Consider the following 24,658-nt stretch of genomic DNA (forward strand, 5'->3'; position numbering starts at 1 on the left):
GGAGGATAGGGGACATAGAGAGTCAAGGGATGCAGAGAGGGAGGAGAGGAGGGTTGAGGAGGCAGAATCAGGAGATAGGTGGGAGAAGGTTTGAGCGGAGGGAAGAGATGATAGGATGGAAGAGGAGAGAGTAGCGGGGGAGAGAGAGCGAAGGTTGGGACGGCGCGATACCATCCGAGTAGGGGCAGTGTGGGAGGTGTTGGATGAGAGCGAGAGGGAAAAGGATACAAGGCAGTGGTCGGAGACTTGGAGGGGAGTTGCAATGAGGTTAGTGGAGGAACAGCATCTAGTAAAGATGAGGTCGAGCGTATTGCCTGCCTTGTGAGTAGGGGGAGGTGAGAGGGTGAGGTCAAAAGAGGAGAGGAGTGGAAAGAAGGAGGCAGAGAGGAAAGAGTCAAAGGTAGACGTGGGGAGGTTAAAGTCGCCCAGAACTGTGAGAGGTGAGCCGTCCTCAGGAAAGGAGCTTATCAAGGCATCAAGCTCATTGATGAACTCTCCGAGGGAACCTGGAGGGCGATAAATGATAAGGATGTTAAGCTTGAAAGGGCTAGTAACTGTGACAGCATGGAATTCAAAGGAGGCGATAGACAGATGGGTAAGGGGAGAAAGAGAGAATGACCACTTGGGAGAGATGAGGATCCCGGTGCCACCACCCCGCTGACCAGACGCTCTCGGGGTGTGCGAGAACACGTGGGCGGACGAAGAGAGAGCAGTAGGAGTAGCAGTGTTGTGATAGGTTACATAAAATTCAATAAAGTTAAATCCATCACTGTATAATGTAGGCTATATGGTGAGGCCATTCAGCCAAGATGTGGCAGTCACGGATTGATTCCACCATCCTACTTGTGTACATTTTGTATGTTGTGGTGCATTAAAATACCAGAAGACCAACTTGATGTCAGTCTGGATCTCAGTGGGAACTGAAAAATACCACCTCTCAGATTTCATTAACCCCATTATCATAGGGCCCCACCCTGTACTATAGGAGACCCAACACTCTCATACTTGCAACCCAAAACAAAAAAGCTAATATTTGTCAGTCTTATAATCAATATTTTTTGGACTGTCCTTACATCAGGAAGTATTTCCTTATTGTCAACTGCATGATTATGGATAGGCCTACATTACATTTTTTTTAAATTAACTTTATTATTCAATAGTGCACATTTTGATACGTTGATACAAAACGTTTGATTTATGGAAAAATGGTACAGTGGAACCCCTCTCTCCCCCAGTTGTAATTTTGGCGTTGACTCTGTTACGTCAGCTGTTTCTCTGCTGTCCTGCAGTGTCCGTGTTTTTGTAGCTGAAAGTGTGAAAATACTCCGTTGCAATGGATAGTCGGATTTAGGAGAATACCTCAGCTTGGAAAGCATAAGAAATCTTACAATCCCACTCAAGTTAACTAAGGATACGGAATTAAACGTCTCTGCATTTCTATTTTCGGGTGGGATGGAAGGACACTTCTGCGCAAGGGACTCATTTATGCAGTGGTTAGATCTCTTGCTAGCAGAGCTAGCTAATGTGCAAATGCTAACTATAAAAACAATCAGCTAGCTACAACAAACGATTTGCATGAACGTCAGTGGATAGGTTTACTCGTTTAGCATATACAAATGCATTCCGCCAGCTTATTGTAATTTGTGTATTTTACTAAATCGAATCACTTAAAATGGATTAATGGATAGTTTACAAGCTAGCTAGCCAATTTAGCTAGCTGATTAGCTAGCTATGGATTGTTGTTGTGTTAGCTGACACGCTAGGTTTAGCTGTCCAGTTAAATCAACATAAAACTTGTCTTTGAAAATGTGGTGACACGTATTTAATGGTAGTCAGTACTGTACCCCTAGTATGGGAAATATATCCCAGCAAGCTACTGTTAGCTAACGTTAGCTAACTAGCTAGTTGATGGGTTGAGATGTAACTTGACTTCCCAATTAAGATGTAGTACGAGACAGCTGAAAGTTAATTCTAGTTTGCTAGCTAGCTTAGCTCATTCCTTACAGGAAAGATTGTAATTTGACATTTATTGCATGAGGGGGTGCCCAACAAGTCAGACAATCATGTCTAGTAAAGCCACGACTAAAGAGAATAAATCTGGTAGCTTCAGCAAGAAACTCTTCAGACGAGGCTCTGTGCGCTCCGTGGGTAGTTTTATGGGCAGAGTCCTCAGGACCCTGTCAACCCTGTCCCATTTTGGATCAGATGGGCATGCTATTGAAGGTGACAAAGACGACGGGGGTTTCACATTATTCAAAACTGGAGGCAAAGATTCACCAGCTTTGGATGGTAGTGACCGTTTCCTCGGAGAGAAGGTCCCTGGAGTGTCTGGTCTTAAAAACCATGGTAACACTTGTTTCATGAATGCCATCCTCCAGTGCCTGAGTAACACTGAACTCTTTGCTGAGTATTTGGCACTGGAACAATACAGAGGAGTCGAGGAAACTGATGAGGAGCAGGAGAAACCAAAGACAAACGGTGTGCATTTGGGGAGGAAGGGACCTCATGACAGAGGCGAGGTGACAGAGCAGCTGTCTGGACTGGTCCGGGCCCTGTGGACATTTGAATACACCCCACAGCACAGCAGGGAGTTCAAAGTAAGTTGGTACAATGTATCATAAAGCAAGACTGCTTCTCTCACAGGACTGCATTTGGTCCGCAGAATCAGCCTATACTACACATATTTGAAATGGTCAAATACATTTAGGCTACATCATACTTCTGAGACTAGGCTATCACCAGAATTTTCAAGCAGCGTTGCTGGTGCTGTTTGTTGCAGAATGCTGTCTCAAAGAGTGCTTTGCAGTATAAAGGCAATGCTCAGCATGATGCCCAGGAGTTTCTGCTCTGGCTTCTGGACAGGGTACATGAAGACCTCAACAACCATCCCAACAACAGGCCTTCCATTAAGGTAAACTTTTGTTTGCGCATCATAGAGTTAGGGCCTACTAATGCGACTTCAGGAACGGTGGTAGTGGCCAGGTTAGCACAACGAGACAGCTAGTGATGTGACCTCGAGCTAGCAGTGAATGGAGCTGTACCTGAGGTGAGTCAGCAGTCTGAGTGGACGAGGTGACAGGAGGTGGCTGGCTAATTGTGATGTCCTTTGAAGCCTCATTCAGACATTCCAAACGGATTAACATTTGAGCAAGGGTAAGGGCCTGGCATCCTGCAGGACAGATTTACAGACCTAACCCATTTCTGAACGCAGAGCCCCATATCAGGCATCAATCTTCCAGAGCACTGGAACAAACAAGTTAGGAGAGAGAGCTCACTTCCTTACTTTACGGAGTACTGACTGATTCACCTCCTAATGGGAGAATGAACAGGAAGTGATGGTGTTCTGTGTCCCTTTCCTGGATTGCTTCCCATCCGAAACAGTTTGGAACAGTTTGTGCATATATTATGGTGACATTTTATTTGTTTTGGTCATAGGCAAGGAGTTTTCAGCTGTTCGTGCTGACGTTTTATCTTGAGGCAAGCCAAAATGTGTAGCCGAAGTCTACGCCCCTTTGTCGGTGATTGGTCAACAGTAGGGATTCTTCAATGAAGAGTTTGTCATCACAAATCCTCTTCATTCAAATTTTGTTCACTTGAAAAGTAAAATTGTGCAACTTAGATCTCAGCAAAAACGTCAAAATGTAATGACAGATTTCTTCAGTTATCTTAGATGAATTCTGACTATGTTGAGGAAGTTTATACTGGCTACGGTGTCTTAAGATGGGCAAACGGTACTATTGTCACTTTCTCGTTTTAAAAGCAAAGGTCTTTTAAGGGAGTATGCGAGCACATTCGTTTGGATCACCTTAGGCGCCAGCCGAACCAAAGCATGGAGAAGACTTTAGACATGCAGAGTGAGAGACGTGACCAGAATAGACCCCACAGAGCTTTTGTTGATTAGTCTGCCTTGTCAAATGCTCATAGTTCCTTGAGGATGAGTCAGAGCTGCACCGTCACAGGCAGTTTTGTTTGTATTTTGGTCTCTTATCCTTTCGATGTTTTTCAGACAGCTTTGGATGCTCATTGACCTAGTGAATAGAATACAGCCTCAAAATCCTAAATCGTCTAATATGCAGTAAGAGCTCATCCACTCTGTTTTGTCCTATTAGCCACCAGTGGAAGAGGATGATGGGGGTCTAGAGGGGCCTTCCCTTCCACTCTCTACCGGTTCATTTGTGCAAGAGTTATTTCAGGCCCAGTACAGGTAGGTCTTATTTGATGCTTACCCCTGAGGAGTTTTATAATCTCCATTCTGTTTATTCCTCATGACTTCTTTTGAGACAAATGAGTTCCCTTTCTTACCAACAGGTCGTCGCTCACCTGCCCGCATTGCCAAAAACAGAGCAACACCTTTGATCCTTTCCTCTGCATCTCCCTTCCCATCCTCTTACCTCACACAAGGTGAGTACACACATCTGCTGTGTTCCATACTTCAGTCTGGTGGGAGGAACAAGACTGTTGACAAGTGTTGAAATGTACATTTTATTTTTATGTTTTATTTCACCTTTATTTAACCAGGTAGGCTAGTTGAGAACAAGTTCTCATTTACAACTGTGACCTGGCCAAGATAAAGCATAGCAGTGTGAACAGACAACAACACAGAGTTACACATGGAGTAAACAATAAACAAGTCAATAACACAGTAGAAAAAAATTGTCTAGAGGAGGAGGTATGTGAATAATTACAATTTTGCAGATTAACACTGGAGTAATAAATGATCAGATGGTCATGTGCGGGTAGAGATACTGGTGTGCAAAAGAGCAGAATACCTAGGATAGGATAAAGTAATCCTTCTCACCCCCCCTTCCCCCCTTAAAAGATTTAGATGCACTATTGTAAAGTGGCTGTTCCACTGGATGTCATAAGGTGAATGCACCAATTTGTAAGTCGCTCTGGATAAGAGCGTCTGCTAAATGACTTAAATGTAATGTAAATGCAGAAAAGTAAATAAATAAAAACAGTATGGGGATGAGGTAGGTCAATTGGGTGGGCTATTTACCAATGGACTATGTACAGCTGCTCAGATAGCAGATATTTAAAGTTGGTGAGGGAGATAAGTCTCCAACTTCAGCGATTAGTGCAATTCGTTCCAGTCACAGGCAGCCGAGAACTGGAAGGAAAGGCGGTCAAATGAGGTGTTGGCTTTAGGGATGATCAGTGAGATACACCTGCTGGACAGCGTGCTACGGGTGGGTGTTGCCATCATGACCAGTGATCTGAGATAAGGCGGAGCTTTACCTAGCATGGACTTGTGGATGAGACTACTTGAGACTTGAGACTGCGGTTCATTTCAATTTCCCAGGGTTGCAGAAGCAAAGTAAATGAGAAGGAATGTCGTTTTAGTCTCCAAAATGGCATATTTGGCCCATCTGCCGACCAAACCAAGCCAGTAATTATGGGACTCTTCTATTTCTACAGTCAATTTAAGGGCTACATGCCCAGACAAACACTCAATGGCTAAAGGAAATAGACTTACTTTTAAATCTGAAATGAAGATGTAGGCCTATGACTTTTTAGGAATATGTTAGTTTCTTTTCTGTCATAGTTTTAGTATTTTGAGTTTCATTATTTGTGCCTAGCAGTCAAAACCACCTTTATGCTCACTCAGCTGAGGATTCATAATGCTCCTAAACTGAGGTACCTGGGACACGCATGGCCTTTTTTGTCCTCATGATACAGTGATGTCCTCCGGCTGTAGTCTGATTGATGACAGAATGTTGGTTCTCCAGACCAAGGCTCAATGGCTCACCACTCTGGCTTCGCTACTACTTCTTCCTTCTCCCAGAAACACAATTCTGTTACTCAACTTTGGGTTATCATTTATCACTAGTCTGAAGCATCTAGGTTATTTCTCTTATGCCACTGTTTCTGGCCATAGTTGAGCTGATGTGAAGACCGATCCCACATAACTGAAGTTCAAATGAGAGAAACGCAGAAATGGCAACCATCTTAAAAATGAGGGTTCTCCAGAATGTGGGGTGTCTCAAACTGAACTCCTGAAAAAGCAGCGTTGCTGTGCCTGCTGGCTAAATTCTTAGTGTCAGCTTAGAGTAGCACTGATCCACACAGTCACCAGAGGAATCCTGCTCAGTGCTCTCACAGAGTAATTACAAATTAGCAGTCTCCACACAGTGTTGTAGCAGCATTACTAGGGGAGTTGGATACGTGTCCTCTCCTAGGAGGTTGATTATTGGACATAATTGTGTTTAATTTGGCGAAAGTTGAGTTTGTCCGTTCTGTTATTTCCTGGCCTTTGTCAGTGGTTTTTATCTGGTGTTTTGTAATTCCTTATATGGTGACAATATTTGATCCCTGTCATTCCCATGTTTCCTTTCTCTTCCCAGGCCTCTGTATGTGACAGTGGTCTACCAGGGGAAGTACTCTCACTGTATGAGGATCGGCGTGGCCGTGCCCCTGAACAGCACCGTGTCCAGACTCCGAGATGCTGTGTCACGTGAGACCAAGATCCCCCTGGACCAGGTGCTGCTTCCTTCCTGTTCTCTTATCCCTACCAGCCTCAGCTCTGTCTTACTAGGTTACATACACACAGAAGTTAACTTGATTGCTTTATTTTCTGGTGCTACCTAGCTACTAAGGATTTCAAAGGAATGTTATCTGAAAAGAACAGTAAAGGAGCACCCTATTTAGGCTTACTTTCCTCCTTTAATGATTCATCCCTGGGTAATAGTCTGATTGTACCAGCAGGTGTGCCCATTTCAGTATTAATAACTTCTTTACAGTGTTGTCGTAAGTACTATTAGGCCAGTGCGTCATCGTCTCTTTAATCAGGATGAAGGGATCACTGGAACAGAGCCCATTTTATCGAAGATCAACAGAACTGATGCCTTGGGTTTGATGTGCCTGAAACTTTCATACAGTGCTGTCATTGGATGACATTAAGCAGAACACTAATGTGTGTGAGATCCTGGTCTGAATAAGAAAAGTTGTCATGATTGAGGGATAGGGCAAGGACTCCAGGAGAAAGGGAGGAGGTTTTCAATCATGGTGTGTAGTCTTCCATATTTACCATTGTTCTGTATTTGCAGAAGAGGTAGGCCTATACACTGTAGAGAATATTGATGTTGTTTATTTATGTTCTGTAATTCATTCACTGAAATGGGCATGGCCTATCTCTAATCTGTTTCACCATCGTATCTGAATAAGAGGTTTCAGTGTTTACTAAATGGCAGCAGCATATTGATTTGTTTTGGCCATCCCCGCATCCCTCTGATTCAGTTTGTTTTGACGGAGATGTACTACGACGGTTTCCATCGCTCCTTCTGTGATGACGACGACGATCTCGATATCATTCAGGAGAGCGATTCCATCTTTGCCTTTGAGACGCCTGAGATGTTCAGACTAGAGAACATTCGAACCAAGAGAGGTACCTCTTCACTATTCATCTACTGTTGATATCACATTATTCAATACGTTTTGGGCATTTCTCAATGGAAGTTTTCTTTGGTAGTGTACTTGTCAAGCATTCTCTGTAATGTATATGGAAATATTGACTGAGTATCAATGACCAATTGAGATTTGAAATCCAGGGAGTCTCCTTGCCAACCTGAACCAGAACAACTTAAAGTTTGGGATTGAGATGAGCAGGACTCCATCTTTCATGCAAGGAGCCGTGATTCCTGCCACTACGTCAGCCAATAAGAACACAGGGGCCGACAAGATGGTCCTGCTGATCTGTAACCGAGCCTGCACCGGTCACCAAGGGAGGAGGTACTATAGAGATGAAATATTAATAATATTGACTGCGATGTTGGAATTGTATTTCTATGGGTACTACTGCCCAGTGTTTTCAACTATCCTCTGAAACCGTACACCATGCAGGTCATATGACATTTGTTATATTAAAATATACTTTGGAGTCTGTTAACAGGAGAATATCATTCCCTCTGTTCCAGGTTTGGTCTTCCATTTGTTCTGTACATGGATCGCACTGTGACCTGGGATATCCTGCAGAAGGAGATCCTGGAGAAGATGCATCACCTGCTCAGGCCAGGAGTTTACATTCAGGTGGGTGGAGGATAGTGAATGGAAACACAACCCCGCAGAAAGCAGGTCAACAAAAAAAATCACGATATGGCAAAAGAGTCTGAATTACAACCTGTGTAGGCTTTCACTAGTAGGCACTGTAGTTTACTGCATTTAACCCCCTAGAGTTGATCAATTACAAAACAAAAAAAATCACCATCAAAATCCGTCAGTTTAAGCTAGAGATGTTTTTTTTTGCATTGGATGCCTCTCAATCCACTGTATCCACCAGTGTCACACTTCCGCATCTGCGGTGAACGGTGACAGAGCTAGAGCGGTGTTTGTCAGACCATGAGACATCGCGAAAATTGTTCTTTTCACAAAAAGGTCTGTAGCATCTGAACAGTTTGACCTAGAAACTATTATGACCACTCTATGCAAAGTAAGACTCCCACAAACTGTTTTGCTCTATGACCCCCACAAATGTCTCAGGACTCGTCTGAAGATAACCAGGTACTGGTTCAAAGAAACGAATGGAAGTATGAAGGTAGTTTTGAGCCTACACAAAAAAAGGGGTTAAATATGTGTATAAAAATATATATATATATACACTACCGTTCAAAAGTTTGGCTCACTTAGGGTCACTTTTCCTTGTTTTCCATGAAAAGATAAATGAAATGAGTTGCAAAATGAATAAGAAATATAGTCAAGATGTTGACAAGGTTATAAATAATGATTTTTAATTGAAATAATAATTGTGTTCTTCACACTTTGCTTTCGTCCAAGAATCCTCCATTTGCAGCAATCATAGCCTTGTAGACCTTTGATATTCTAGTTGTCAATTTGTTGAGGTAATCTGAAGAGATTTCACCCCATGCTTCCTGAAGCACCTCCCACAAGTTGGATTGGGTTGATGGGAACTTCTTACGGTCAAGCTGCTTTCACAACAGCTCAATAGGGTTGAGATCCGGTGACTGTGCTGGCCACTCTATTATAGACAGAATACCAGCTGACTGCTTCTTCCCTAAATAGTTCTTGCATAGTTTGGAGCTCTGCTTTGGGTCATTGTCCTGTTGTAGGAGGAAATTGGCTCCAATTAAGCACCATCCACAGGGTATGCCATGATGTTGCAAAATGGAGTGATAGCCTTCCTTCTTCAAGATCCCTTTTACCCTGTACAAATTTCCGACTTTACCACCACCAAATCACCTCCAGACCATCACATTGCCTCCACCATGCCGGACAGATGGCGTCAAGCACTCCTCCAGCATCTTCATTTTTTTCTGCGTCACAAATGTTCTTCTTTGTGATCCGAACACCTCAAACTTAGATTCGTCTGTAAATAACACTTTTTTATAAATAACACTTTATTTTCCAATCTTCCTTTTTTCCAATCTTCCAGTGTCAGTTCTTTTGCCCATCTTAATATTTTATTTTTATTGGCCAGTCTGAGATATGGCTTTTTCTTTGCAACTCTGCCTAGAAGGCCAGCATCCCGGAGTCGCCTCTTCTCTGTTGAAGTTGGGACTGGTGTTTTGCGGATACTTTTTAATGAAGCTGCCAGTTGGGGCCTCCCACTCCTCTTTCTATTCTGGTTAGAGCCAGTTTGCACTGTTCTGTGAAGGGAGTAGTACACAGCGTTGTACGAGATCTTCAGTTTCTCTGAAATTTCTCTCATGGAATAGCCTTCATTTCTCAGAACAAGAATAGACTGACGAGTTTCAGAAGAAAGTTCTTTGTTTCTGGTGATTTTGCGCCTGTAATTGAACCCACAAATGCTGATGCTCCAGATACTCAACTAGTCTAAAGAAGGACAGTTGTATTGCTTCTTTAATCAGAACAACAGTTTTCAGCTGTGCTAACATAATTGCAAAAACGTTTTCTAATGAACAATTAACCTTTAAAAATGAAACTTGGCTTAGCTAACACATGCCATTGGAACACAGGAGTGATGGTTGCTCATAATGGGCCTCTGTACGCCTGGGTAGATATTCCGTTAAAAATCAGCCGTTTCCAGCTACAATAGTCATTTACAACATTAACAATGTCTACACTGTATTTCTGATCAATTTGATGTTATTTTTAATGGACCAAAAATGTGCTTTTCTTTCAAAAACAAGGACATTTCTAAATAACCCTAAACCTTTGAACGGTAGGCTTATGTTTCCTGGGTTTTTTTTATGTCCTAGATTTAGGACAGACACTTCAAAACCTTGTTTCTTCCAATTCATTTTTTGACTCTCCTTTTAGCCATTCTTAAATGTGTTATTCAATGCATTTCTATGAGCTTTAGTAGTAACAGTCAAAATCATAATTTTGTCAAATACATTTGTTATATATTTTTTATACATAAAAGGGTCCTAAAATTCAAAATCAACTAGCTAAATGATCCATAGTATGACCATCTTAAAACAATTTCATATGTTAGTTTAGCAACCCCTATCCTATGTCTTGGACTCTAAAGAAATAAATAGTTGATTCCCATGTAATGGCATGTTAGACGTTTAAGTTGCCTCATTGGCTAGAATGTTGTTGGTCTGGTTTGAAAAGCACGGCCGTGGCAACATGTCTATACGTAGCAGTCAGGTGGTGGGAATAGGGATAGTGAGTAACTAAAGTCCTGATATTATCTGCAGGTGGGGCCCTTCAGCCTACGAGTGGTTGGTGTGGTTGGCATCACGTACCTCCTGCCCCAAGAGGAGCAGCCTCTCTGTCACCCAACAGTGGAAAGGTCAGTCTCCTTGTTATTCCTGGTCCTCTGTAGCTCAGTTGGTAGAGCATGGTGCTTGCAACTCCAGGATAGTGTGTTCGATTCCCGGGACCACCAATACAGATGTGATATCTTAATTTGACCAGTTTCTATATTATGTGGATCTTATTAGTTAATGGACATTTTTGTAGGGGTTGATACATTTTTCATTAAACCTCAAATGCAATAAGTTTGCATTTCCTGACGCACAGGAAAATTCTCTGTAGCAACAGTGGTCAAATTAAGAAAGCACATCTGTACGTAAAAAAATGTATGCACTCATGACAGTTAGTCGCTTTGGATAAGTGTCTGCTAAATGGAATATTTTATATTATTATTCAACTGTAGCTCTCAACCAGGGTCATGTTCAGTAGGGCACATAGCAAAACGGTTCTCACCAGAAAAAGGACATTTGTGTTCAGGTATTATCTCCCCTTTTCAAAATGTTATCTTCCTACTGAACACCACCACCTCTCACCAATTCACAATTTTGTTTACAGTTTACTGCCTCCTTGTAATCCTTTAACCACACTTGAATGCCAGATCAGATGCTCTGATGTCACCAGAACTGTTAAATGGCGTGCCTTTACATGTTTTGGTATCTGTTTCTTCACACACTGCTTGCTCAGCAGGTTTGGTTTATAGTTTGTCCCAGTTGCTGATTCAATTGAACAGAATGGGAGTTTGTCACACAGTACACACACTAAAAAGCTGAGTAGATATGTGTACAGCAGGCAAAAAGACAGCCCCACGGGTAATGTAAATCCAATTCACTTAGATTTGTAGTGTTTTGAAGATAAGAGAAATACAGCTTGTTGGTTGATATGTGTTTAAGTTGTGAAACTGTCTTGTTCTCATTTTTCCTCAACATAATCTTTCCTTGGCAGAGCGTACAAGTCCTGTGGCCAGGGGGGACCGCCGCACGTCAAGATAGTGGTGGAGTGGGACAAAGAGACCAAGGATTAGTGAGTGAACGCTGCACAACAATATTACTGGTGCTCTGCATTTCTTTGATAAACGCCATGTTTCTGGGGGTTTGTGGTGAGATTTATCCTGCAGGGAAATACATGACCATAAATTATCCCCATGAAGCCACTAGGGATGGGGACGGTTATTAGAATATTAGAATATCCAAACAGACGTTAGTACTCAATTACTTGCGAGGGTATTCATTAAAAAAAATGAATATATAGGCTAGGCCTATTTGAATGAAAAGACTGTCTATAATGTAAGTATCTGTGACATTGCTACATGCAAGGATAGACCATGACATTAGACATTTGAATAAAACAACAGTTTTTAATTAGCTTTTATGAGTGTGCTCCATTTAAAAAATAATAATAATCTGTACCGTTAGCCTACACACTTCACGAGAATAGCTTGTTATTGTCGGTCAATCAAAGCAGCACTACCATCAAAGAAGGCTCCATGTGTACCAAGTGAAGTTGGAGCGGTACATTTTGAACCTCATAACTTTTGGAAAAAAATCTATACTGAACAAAAATATAAACACAACATGTAAATTGTTGGTCGCATGTTTAATTTCTGATGGGCAGGTGGGACGGTAGCCTGGCCAACATCCGGTGAAATTGCAGAGCGCGAAATTCAAAAACACCAAATTCAAATATTTAACATTCTTGAAAATATGTTATACATCAAAATAAAGCTTAGCTTCTTGTTAATCCAGCTGCTGTGTAAGATTTCAAAAGGGCTTTACAGCGAAAGTAAACCATGCGATTATCTGAGGATAGCGCACCGCATACAAACACATGAAAATCATATTTCAACCACGCAGGTGTGCCACAAAACTCAGAAATAGCGATATAATTAATGCCTTACCTCTGAAGATCTTCTTCTGTTGGCACTCCAAACTATTCCAGAAACATCACAAATTGTGATTTTGTTCGATAATGTCCTTCTTTATGTCCCAAAAATGTTAATTTATTTGGCGTGTTTGATTCAGAAATACACCGGTTTCAACTCGCACAACATGCCTACAAAGTATCTAATAAGTTACCTGTAAACTTGGTCCAAACATTTCAAACAACGTTCCTAATCCAACCTCAGGTACCCTAAAACATAAATAATAGATACAATTTTAGACTGAATAAACTGTTTCTAATACCGGATAAAAACAAAGTGAAGCACGCTCCAGTTTACGCGCACCAAAACAGTAGAGTCTACCTGGAGTGACACTTACAATGAAAAGGACTACTTCTTCAATTCTCAAAAGAAAAACATTGAACAATTTCTAAAGACTGTTGACATCTCGTGGAAGCCATAGGAACTGAAACCAGGTCCCTAATAATAAGGGTATCCCATAGAAAACTATTGGAAAATCCTATGACCTCAATTTATTTCTTCCCCTGGATGGTTTGTCCTCGGGGTTTCGCCAAATCAGTTCTGTTATACTCATTATTTTAACAGTTTTAGAAACTTGAGTGTTTTCTATCCACATCTACCTAGCTTCTGGGCCTGAGTAACAGGCAGTTTACTTTGGGCACGCTTTTCATCCCCTACCCAAGAGAGGAAATTAAAGATCCCAGAAAAGTTCTATATGCACAAAAAGCTTATTTCTCTCAAATTTTGTGCCCAGAGTGATCATTACACAGGTGCACCTTGTGCTGGGGAAAATAAAAGACCACTCTGAACTTTGCAGTTTTGTCACACAAGACAATGCCACAAATGTCTCAAGTTTTGAGGGAGAAAGCAATTTGCATACAGACTGCAGCAATGTCCACGAGCTGTTGCCAGAGAGTTTAATGTTCATTTCTCCGCTATGATAATTTGTAAGTACTTCCAAACGGCCTCACGACCACAGACCACATGTAACCATGCTAGCCCGGGACCTCCACATACGGCTTTTTCGCCTGCTGGATCGTCTGAGACCAGCCACTTGGACAGCTGATGAAACTGAGCAGTATTTTCTCTAATAAAGCCCTTTTGTCAGGGACAAACTCATTCTGATTGGCTGGGCCTGGCTCCCAAGTGAGTGGGTTTGATTATGCCCTCCCAGACCCACTGGCCAGGGACCCTCTGTGCCCCTGCCCAGTCATGTGAAACTATAGATTAGGGCCTAATGAATTTATTTCAATTGACTGATTTTCTAATATGAACTATAATGTTGTAAAATCGTTGAAATTGTTGCATGTTTTTAAAAAACGTATGTATTTTGATTATCCAGATATTTGAATAGTGAAAAGATGTCAAATGCCCATCCCTTAAAGCCAACAAATATTAATTTAAACAAAATATATTGTTTGTCTAAAGACAGGGGTGAGAGAGTATAGCAGACGAGGCACTTTGATGTTTGTTTTTGCTTTTTTAAGGCAAAAGTCTGCATGCTTCAGTTTGGCGGAGCGCCTTGCCGAACTCTGCTTGGCAAACCTGAACGAGTGTGCTTGCATACTCTTTTAAATACCTTCGCTTGATAAATAAGAAGAAAAAAACAGCAATAGATAGTACTGTTTGTCCATTTTGAGATGCCGAAGCTAGTATACACTTCCACAAAATAGTCAGAATGAATCGAAGATAACACAAGAAATCTGTCATTCATTTTGACGTTTTTGCCGAGGAGTTCATAGTCAAGCAATTTTACATTTAACTAAGATGTCTGGTGCATTATTTATTTCTGAATTTAAAATATGTGCATGAAAACAAGCCGTCTCTCGTTGAATGACAAACGCTTTGTTGAAGAATCCTTACTGTTGACCAATCACCGATGAAGGGGTGTAGACTTCGCATACCGACTTCGGCTCTGTTCGCCTACCAACTTCGGGTCAGTTCGGCTACTGTGCCCGAACATCCGAAAAAACCCTTCCCGAACGCCAAAACTAACAGAAATGTCACATAATGCCGTCATAATATATGCACAAACTCTTAGGAACTGTTTCGGCTGGGAAGCATGCTGGTGCCTTTAGACATTTGGAGACAGGATAACATAAAAGGAATGAAATCCTTAAGTATTAGACTACCTAAGCAATACCCACATATTGGGAAGTGTCAGATTTAGTATTGTGTGTTAAGAGGCAGTGTGTTGAGTGATTTGATTGGCTGACTGTGATTCTCCTTCCATGCAGTCTGTTTGGGCTCACTGAGGAAGAGTACATCCCTGATGCTGAGAGTGTGTATCTGCACAGAGAGCAACACCATCAGCCCCAGGCCTGCACCCTCGCTCAGTGCCTCCAGCTCTACACCAAAGAGGAGCAGGTAACACTGGAGTACACACACATTGTGTTGGTATCACAAGGCCACACACAATGGCTGTCGATGCATTTATATGCTGTTGTATGTATTTAAACAAGAAAATACACTTGGAAAAAGGAACATTCTCTTCTTACCAGAGGGTTTGTTTATTATTCCACAGCTGAAGATCCAATAGCCTTTAATTTTGTTGAAATGCTGAGGGTGCTGGATATTCTGCCCCTAATTCTATGTTTGAAATACAGCATTTTTATAATGGCTTCTCTCTGTCTGGAAGGACACCAGATAGACTGAATATACACTGTGGTTAGCAGAGGCTGGAGTTGGTCAGTTTAAGAACTGGCACTGGTCACAGAAATGAAGGTGCTGTGAAAACATGGAGTAGATCAGTCAGGAACTCCCTCTGTGAGTGAGACTGATTTAAAAGCACTGCGGTGGGGAGCTTTTCCTTGATGGCTGTGTGTGTGTGTGTGTGTGTGTGTGTGTGTGTGTGTGTGTGTGTGTGTGTGTGTGTGTGTGTGTGTGTGTGTGTGTGTGGGTGGGTGGGTGGGTGGGTGGGTGGGTGGGTGGGTGGGTGGGTGGGTGGTCTGTCTCTGTTCCAGCTGGCCCCGGATGATGCCTGGCGCTGCCCACATTGCAAGCAGCTGCAGCAAGGCCGCATCAAGCTCAGCCTGTGGACCCTGCCTGATGTGCTCATACTGCACCTCAAGAGGTTCAGACAGGTACTGCAGCAACAACAAAGCGTTCAGCACCCCTTCCAATTCCCCCACTGAGAATTGTGTCCAATCATTCCGGTTTTGTTTTTGTAACGGTAGTTGCTCATGCTTTGTTTGGGTGGCCCGACTGCTTCCTATTCTTGGTTTGCCTTCAGTCAGTGTTGCTTGTTCTGTCTTGTCCATGTTCAGTCACTACCATTCAGTCTTACCCGGTGACCTGTCACCTGCCTGTCTGAGGCATGTGTAGTGACAGTTCAGTTTACTGGGCACTGTGTTTACTGCTGTGTCCTGAAGGAAGCTGACAGGAGGGTGAAGATGCAGAACATGGTGCGGTTCCCTCTGCTTGGCATGGACATGGCTCCTCACATGGTGAAGAGGTCCCAGAGCAGCTGGAGCCTGCCCTCTCACTGGTCACCATGGAGACGACCCTACGGCCTGGGGCGTAACCCTGACGACTACCTGTACGACCTGTACGCCGTCTGCAATCACCACGGAAACATGCATGGAGGCCACTACACAGGTAAGACCGGTGGTTTAGCAGTAAGGTGGTAGTAGTCACTGACTGGAGGTAGATGGATAGGAAAATAACACTACATTCTGACAGCTTCTTCACCATCACCCTAAATCTCTTGTTCTTCTAACCCCCAGCTTACTGTAAGAACTCTGTTGACGGCCAGTGGTACTGCTTTGACGACAGTGAGGTCCAGCCCGTTGCTGATGATGATGTGTGTCAGCAGACGGCCTACATCTTGTTCTACCAGAGGAGGAACACGATCCCCTCCTGGTCCGCCAACAGCTCCGTAGCAGGTCAGTGGTGACTTGGAGTGTGGGATTTTCCTGACACTAATGTTTCGTTAAGATGGTGTATTACGTGGTGCTACAGGAGAAATGCCATTAAGTGACATTAAAACTGTTTGTCCACTCTTAGTTGGACAGTAGCATCAACATCTTGGTTATCTTTGAGAGACCTGAGGGGTTGATTGTCGTGTCTATCTGTGCCAGGCTCCACCAGCTCATCTCTGTGTGACCACTGGGTGAACCGTCTCCAAGGCAGCAGGCCGGCCAGCCTGGCTTCCGGGGCCTCCTCCAGACGCACCTCTCTGGCCTCCCTGGGCGAGTCGGTGGAATTCGCCACAGGGGACCGCAGCGAAGATGACGGTCAGATACCCTGGGTTTCTCTGTCTTCTTTCTCCATCTTCACCTCTTTTGCCCCCTCTCTCCCTCCTTTAGCTAGTTATTTCTAACCTTACAGGATCTGTTACTATGCCCAGTTGAGAGAAAGGGGCATTAAATTATCCTTTCAGGGAGTCTAGTGCATTAGTGTAAACTCATTTATTTGTATCTATTTAGGTGGATTTTCGACACGTCCCTTTGTTCGGAGCATCCAACGTCAGAGCTTGTCTTCCAGGTCATCCATCGCCAGTCCTCTGGCCTTCAGTGAGAACAGCATGAAGCCCTCCTGGTCCCTCTCTGCCAAGCTCCATATGAGGTCCAACTCCCCCTCACGCTTCTCCCTGGACTCACGCTCTTCTCCCCCCTTGGAGAGGATAGGAGAAAGGGGAGAGGCCTGTGATGACAAGGTATCCACGTCTTGCTTCGGTAGCTACAGCCGGCATGAGCGCTACCCTGGTGGCAGGGCCCCCTTGGCCATGATGGAGGGGAACAGCACGGACCAGGACCATGGCAGGAGGATCCTAGACGAAGTCTACTGCAGGGCCCCCACGCCGGCCGATAAGAAGAGCTCCAAGAGTGACCCGACGTACAACAACAACCAGATAACAGCCCTGAACCAAAACGCACAAGCCCCCCTGTCGAAAGAGCAGAAACGCAAGAGCAGCACCGCCGGATCTGCCCCAAAGTTAGAGAGCGCCAGGTCCAAAAAGAGTTCCATCAAGTCTGAGCCAGAGAAAAACTCCAAGAAGCGCCAGTGTTCGTCCTCCACCCCCAAATCCTCTACATCCCAAATGTCTTCCAGCCCTGTGGTAAAGAGCCCCAAGGCGACCACCTCTAAAGACAAGACCACCAGCAGTGGCAGTGCTACGCCCGCCAGGACCCCGTCCAAAAAGAAAGAGTCTTTGTCTTCCAAGGGTCCTGACTCGGCAGATGGAACCCCCCAGCGCAAGCAACGCATCTCCACACCGCTGTCCTCCGCTTCCCCCTCCCCCACCATAAAGAAGAGTGCCTCTAGCCTTGAGAAGACCACCTCTGGTCGGAAGAAGCTGCTGGAGAGAAGCTGCAGTCGGGACTCGGGGTTAGTAAGCCCTCTGGTTGATAGACCACGCTGGGGCAGCAACGCTGCAGCCAGGACCCCCACCAAGACTACTGCGGAGGGGGTCCGTCCAGAGAGGAGGTTTTTGCGGAGTTCCATCAGTAGCTCCTCTGTCACCAGCCTGCGCTCCCCCAGTGTCTCCTGCAGGGACCCTAGGCACAGCAACAAGTCAGAGGACAAGGGCTTGTCGTTCTTCAAGAACGCCCTGCGCCAGAGAGAGTCCCGCCGGTCGGCCGATCTGGGTAAGACCAGCATCCTGGCCAAGAAGGCCTCTGAGAGGACAGCCAGGCTGAGCGTTCAGGAGGAGGATGTGTCGGCCAATGCCTCAGAGCATCATGTGAACGAGGTTGTCACTGAGGTAAAGGAGTCCTCCAAGCCCTCCACCCCAGTCAGACGCTCTCTGTTACCTATTATAGGCAAATCCAAGTCTTCCACTTCTGAATCCAGTCTTTATTCTCCCCCCAATGGGAAAAAGCCTCTTGAGAAGCAGGCGTCCTCCAGAAAGCTTTCTGCCATGCAATCTTCTGCACGCCCAACACAGAAGCCTCAATGACATCATATATCGATAGCATTCTCGTTGTTTTATGTATGCAGCATTTTTTTTCCCGTGTGCCTAAGATATAAATATATATAGATTGAGAGAGTATATAATATATATATATATATATATACTTGTATTTTTCTTTTCATAAGCAAGATGTAAATGATCAAAAGCGCCTTTCTATCCTGTCATGGAACCAAATCATTGCCTTCGGCAAAGTATGGTATTAGTCTACTACTGTACACAAAACTGAATAGGAATGTTTTAAGATAGCACTTTGTAAATAGAGTATGGAATATTTTTCCCCAGAACAACGCTATATACAGTAACATAGTTAATAAAAAATATATTACTGTCAATTTTTATGTATTACATTTACTTGGTTTAAAAAGGTTATGTGAAACTAGAGTAACGGGTCTAGGACTTGACATTTATTAAGGCTGTAAGGGTACACTAGTCTGAAGATATTTTGTGGAGTAGTCTAAAATGTTACTCCTTTTCTACACCTGGTGCTGTTCAAAGGGCAATACTGGCACTGTTTGAAATATTTAAAATGATGAGGTTCTGAAAAAAAAAAATATATATATCTATGTCGGGTCAGCAACAGGCGTCCTGTGGCGCGAAACCAGCCAGGAAGTGATTTTTTGGGGGGGGGTTGGGGGACTACCCAAAGTTTTTAGTATAAACAAATATATGTATATATTTTGGGAATTGTTTTTGGTCAAAAAATGGGTTTAGTTTAGGAACTCTGTTACCAAGTATTCTCTTGAATTAAAAAAAAGAGACGTGCTCGTGTCTCAATGTAATCAAGGTATGAAATGATTGTTCTCAAATACAATCTGTTTTTGGGCTTAGTGATGGTCAGTTTGCAGTGTACAAATTATTCTAAATATGTTCCGGCCCCCGACCAGCTGCGGCTAAATCTAGTTGCCTACCCCTGATCTATGTGTTCAGTTACCTGTCCTGGTAGCACCTCTCAACCTGTGGTACCTCATGAGAGATTAACGTTTCTGCCAGTATGGAATAGCAGCCAGAGGCTGCTGTATAGTACTGATAAAATCCAACACCGCTCATTTAAGTTGAACATTTGTGCTTATTTGCCTTTGTCCGGTCTTCGGATGAAGTCAATTCAATCTAAATAACGCACACTGCACTGAACATTTTGCTATTTGCTGTTACTTGAAGCGTATCTACGTAACTGTTCAACTGTCAGGCCCTGCATGGGGATGTTCTCCTTAGTTGAATGATAGTTTGACGAGTCATTTCAGTCAGATCTGGTGCCACCCCCATATCTGCAAAGCTTTTCTAGCTGTAGCTTTTGACCTGTTACTGAACTCTGCCTGTGTCTTGCTGTAACCCATTTGGTAATCTACCATGCCCAAGCCTTTCAGTGCAATAGTTCTCAAGACTGTTCATCAGTCTTACCTTCTATGTTAAATATGATAACTTGAATTATGATTTTAAGATACCAGGGTAAACATTTTTGGTGGTCTGCTTGTAACATATTGAAATCTTCAGATACCCTTCTACTGAAATGGCATTTAACACATTTTGTAATATTTCGCTTGCCGACAATGTAAGAGACCCAGTTTCTCCAGGGTCTTGAGATTTGTTATCTCTAACCTACTGCACCAAGTTTAATATTAAACCCCACTGCAGACATTTTGCTGCCAAAATCTACAGTCTGTCTGAAAATGAAACCCCCACTGTTACATGTGAACTATTAACATATTAATGATTGTGTAGGGGCTCAGCAACAGCCTGACAACCTGTCACTTGTTATTGTTGCCCATGGCTACACTGTCATTAAGTGAGCTGCTGCTGCAAACACTGGTGAAATGGTGGGCTTTTGATCCAATAACAGCGCTAGCTCACTGAATTACTTTGCCTTGACCTGAGGGGTATACTACAAAACAGAATCAATGAATTAGCCAGCTAACTTTGATAAGCAACCAGAAATAACTTGATTTTATGGTTAGTTAGAGCATACCCATTTCAAACGTAACTTTATGTTTCGTAGAAAGATTTCAGAATATTTATGAAAGTTAGCTGGCTAACTCCATGATCCTGCTTTGTATTTTACCCTTCTGAAGACTTGTGTTGACTTCCAGATTTAATGTCTTGGCCTAGACTAGTTTATCATGATCTTGAGTCTCACTGATGACCCGGGTTCCAAACCTGTTCGGTTACATTCTCCTGTTGCCATGTTACGAATACATTTTACCACATCTTTCACAAAATGGACATAAAAAATATTGTCAACGTTTAGGTGATGAAAAGCTTTATTTTATGGCCCATCCTCATCTTTGAATATATTTTATTTGTGAAATCTGCTTTCACAGAGAAATCAGCTGCCTGCAACAATATTATCCTTTTCGGCTTTTAAGTAGATAGATGGTTGTGCCACTGTGATGTCAATCGATGGAAACAACCATTTCAACACTGTGGAAAGCAGTATTGCATGATAATTCTAACGCATGCATGTCCTTAACTATGCAATAGATTGTTGCTATGTGAACCAGAGAGTAAATGTACAATATATCCTATCTTCCAAATGCCAGCAATGGAGAGCATGGTTTGTGTCTTCCATTGCTTTAATTGCACACGTATGTTTTAGGATTTTCATTTTTGTTAAAAAAAATGTTTTATACATGTGAGAATGTTACCACATTGCGAAATGGATGTAACCCAAAATCTTTAAGATGCTGAACATTTTGTATTTGTCTTGTTTTCTAACTTAAGTTTACACTAAATGGATTTAGTCTTAAGATTGTTTTAAGGGATTGTCTCTACCTTTTTTTATTTTTACATTCATGTTCATTATGTCAATAAATGTTAATTGTTTTCCACTATGCTGGAGTACGTGTTCAAAGGGTGCTCTCTTTTTAAAGAGCCGGTTATCAGTCTTCCTCTTGTTCACCAGCAAGGACTTTATTATTAACACTACAGATGGACTCCATCTTTAGCCCAGTCATCTCATGTGTTGCCTGTGCACTCTGCTCTCATTTCAATTTTCTATGAACTGGTTGACTGTTTGATTTAGGTATGAAAGGCATGTCAGTTAATCGATGGATGTCATTATTAAGCAATGGGAGTGTTTCCCATTGGGTTTTTTTGTTTTTAAAGAACAATTTTGGTCTTGTTGTAGTTGCCATAAAGACACCTGTTGTGGCATAGACTACTACTCGGGCAGGGCTCTCAAAGCCTGTTCCTGGAGAGGTAACCTCCATGTAGGTTTCTGCTTCAACCCCAGTTGTAACCTGATTCAGCTGATCAACCAGCAAGGTGTGCTAGATGAGGGTTGGAGGGAAAACCTACAGGATGGTAGCTCTACAGGAACAGGGTTGGAGAGCCCTGGTCTTGGTCATCTGACATAGTTAGTGGTAGCTAATTAGATCATGTAAAGACCATGTCATTAATCAGTCATATGGAATTTGATTCATTCTTCTCTCCTTGATTGACACACTGGACTGTAGATACTGGCTACCTAATAGTACCAGGCAACAGCCCACGTTTCTACAATACTACAATAACACTATCTTAGTGGTTATCTATACAGTTGTAGTGTTCTGGAAGTTGTTCAAAAAGAGTACAGGAAAATATTTGACGATGAAATAAGTTTTGGAAAGTGCAAGAGACTGCGTCAAACCTTATGTTAATTTATTTGTTTGTTTTGTTTATGACGTATGTGCACTTTTAATGCATTTTTTTCTCTCTTTTTTTTAAAGAATGCATTTCTTTGAAAGAGAGACATTATGTTGGTTTACCAATGCAAAAACAACATGTAAAATGTAATAATAAAAAATATGTAAAGCAGTGTTATATTGTACATGGTCCCTTTTTAATACACATCTTTTACATATCTCCAGTATTATGAAATAATGTTGTCCACTGTGACCCACTAGAGGGAGCTTGTCTCCTGTGAATGTTTTTGCTTTGCACTGTAAAGCCAGATCATTGGACATCAGTTGTCCAACTGAATATCCTAAAACGGGTCAAATTTATTTGGTATAATTCTACAGTGTCATGTAATTAGCCTACTACTTAATTGTGGGATTATTTACATAATTGTTTTTTTCTCATTGTGAGGGTATACCTGGTTCCTTCCTCCACCCTGACCCTGCCTTACATTGCATTAGGACGAATCAAATGCATGTACCGCAATTAATTTGAAAGTGCTGTTTCCATTCAGTCAGAAAAACCTGAGCCTTTAGCAGGGTGCTGACTGCTAAATATCTACAGTAGTGCTTGATGTTGGCACGGAGTTAAATTTCCAACCAGATTTTCAGGATTGTCCACACTCCTCCTGCAGCCATCCAGAGTCTATGCAGAGCCTTTTGTTACTCAGAACCCAACAGTCAACATTGACAGCATGAACGGCATTTGATGGTGTTTTTTGCGTGATACATATAAAAAATAAATACGTATCTCCCATCCTCCCCCTTCCATTATAGATTATGTTGGTGGTGGTGTATGGACTTGGTGAGTGTGTATGAGATCACAAGTCAATGCTTCATGCTCTTACAGATGGATACAAGATGGTGCTATGTACCAAGTCTGGAGCAACTATTTCTGAAGCTTATTATCGCAAGCAGCGAACAGGGAAGTGTCAGGGCTTGAGGGGCTTGTAAATGTGTTTTTATTAGTGTTTTGCATGTCTAATCGATTTGCACATTGCAGAAAATGGTACCGCTTTCATCTCATCACACATTAACACGTGTGTTTTATTGAGTCTTGGGAGTATCTTTTCTCACAGATATTCTCTGCTCAGAGAATGTTTGGCATCTTAGTTAAAACACTTTTTTTACTGAATAGATTTCAGAAGTTCATAATTTGATGACTTCATTTCTTCTGTTCATTGTTTTGCAATAGATCCTCCACTCCAAACTGGACTGACATTTCATGTCCAGTGTGTGTGTTAATCTCCAGTTGGGTCCTAAATTATTGGCACCCTTGATAAAGATGAGCAAAAAATACTATAAAATAAATAATACATACTGAGCTATATTGTATGCTCAAAAACATTTGAAAATGAGACTTTATACTAATACAATTGCTCAGAGAAAGATTAAATATATTAATTATAATAAGTAAAATATTTTTTTCTCAAGATGGTTGTCAAAATTATTGGTACCACTATTTTCCATACCTTTCAATACCTCACCTTCCAATGATAATGGCACTGAGCCTTTTTGAATAATGTTTGGAGATTGGAAACACATTGGGAGAGATCGTAGACTGTTCCTCCATACATAATCTTTATCCATATCCTTCGTCCGCGCTCTTCAATTCAAACTACAGGTTTTCAATCGGGTTCAAGTCCGAAGACTGAAATGGCCATTGAAAAATGTTTATTTTGTGGTTAATAATGAACCATTCACTTGTGGATTTTGATATGTGCTTGGGGTCATTGTCTTGCTGGAAGATCCACTTGCGGCCAAGTTTCAGCCTCCTGGCAGAGGCAACCAAGTTTTTGGCTAAAATGTCTTGGTACTGGGTGAAGTTCATGATGCTGTTGACCTTAACTTCTTCGGCATACAGGGCAATGTTTGGAATTATGAATGACTTAGTTAAACACTGTGATGTGCCCAAAGTAAACTGCCTGTTACTCAGGCCCAGAGGTTAGGATATGCATATAATTGGTACCATTGGATAGACACTCCGAAGTTTCTAAAACTGTTAAAATAATGTCTGTGAGTATAACAAAACTGATATGGCAGGCGAAAACCAGAGGAAAATAATTTAGTTTTTGAGGTCACAGACCATTTCAATGCTAGCCTATAGGATATACAAATAGATAGGACCCAGATTGCAGTTCCTATGGCTTCTACTAGATGTCAACCGTCTAGACAGGGTTTCAGGCTTGTTTCTTGAAAAATGACCAAGTAGTTTTTCCAAGGTGTCTCTTATTAGAAAAGTAGTCCTGTTGGCGCGTGAGTGAGGTGCGCGCTCTTCGTTATTTATCTTCCCTATTGAACACACTATTCTCTGTCTTAAACAATAATATTTATGTAGATATTAGAGTACCTGAGGATGAATTAGAAACATTGTTTGACTTGTTTGGACAAACTTTACTGGTAACGTTTTGGATTCGTTTGTATGCATATTGAACGTGTGGATTACTGAATCATTGGCGCCAACTAAACAGACTTTTTTGGGGATATAAAGGACTTTATCAAACAACACGACCAGTCATT

General features: G+C 42.3%; 1 protein-coding gene across 1 annotated transcript; it reads left to right on the plus strand.

Moving 5' to 3' along the window:
- Positions 1–1,254: 1,254 nt before the first annotated feature.
- LOC123999532 (ubiquitin carboxyl-terminal hydrolase 31-like) lies at positions 1,255–22,280 on the plus strand. The gene is made up of 16 exons (XM_046305414.1): positions 1,255–2,597; positions 2,780–2,911; positions 4,110–4,204; positions 4,309–4,401; positions 6,345–6,480; positions 7,237–7,384; positions 7,548–7,728; positions 7,914–8,025; positions 10,620–10,714; positions 11,620–11,697; positions 14,812–14,941; positions 15,538–15,657; positions 15,946–16,171; positions 16,300–16,458; positions 16,654–16,809; positions 17,002–22,280. The coding sequence occupies exons 1-16, from the start codon at positions 2,034–2,036 to the stop codon at positions 18,471–18,473; spliced, it is 3,897 nt and encodes a 1,298-aa protein (XP_046161370.1). The 5' UTR covers positions 1,255–2,033; the 3' UTR covers positions 18,474–22,280.
- The last annotated feature ends 2,378 nt before the right edge of the window (positions 22,281–24,658 follow it).

Source organism: Oncorhynchus gorbuscha, linkage group LG16, assembly GCF_021184085.1.
Source record: "Oncorhynchus gorbuscha isolate QuinsamMale2020 ecotype Even-year linkage group LG16, OgorEven_v1.0, whole genome shotgun sequence".
Taxonomy (NCBI): Eukaryota; Metazoa; Chordata; class Actinopteri; order Salmoniformes; family Salmonidae; genus Oncorhynchus; species Oncorhynchus gorbuscha.

Excerpts from the sequence above, each read along its gene's own strand:
- LOC123999532 (XM_046305414.1), top strand. The coding sequence starts at position 2,034 with ATGAGGGGGTGCCCAACAAGTCAGACAATCATGTCTAGTAAAGCCACG. Across the intron at positions 7,729-7,913 it reads ACCGGTCACCAAGGGAGGAG|GTTTGGTCTTCCATTTGTTC; the intron begins GTACTATAGAGA and ends CCTCTGTTCCAG. Across the intron at positions 14,942-15,537 it reads TCTACACCAAAGAGGAGCAG|CTGGCCCCGGATGATGCCTG; the intron begins GTAACACTGGAG and ends TCTCTGTTCCAG.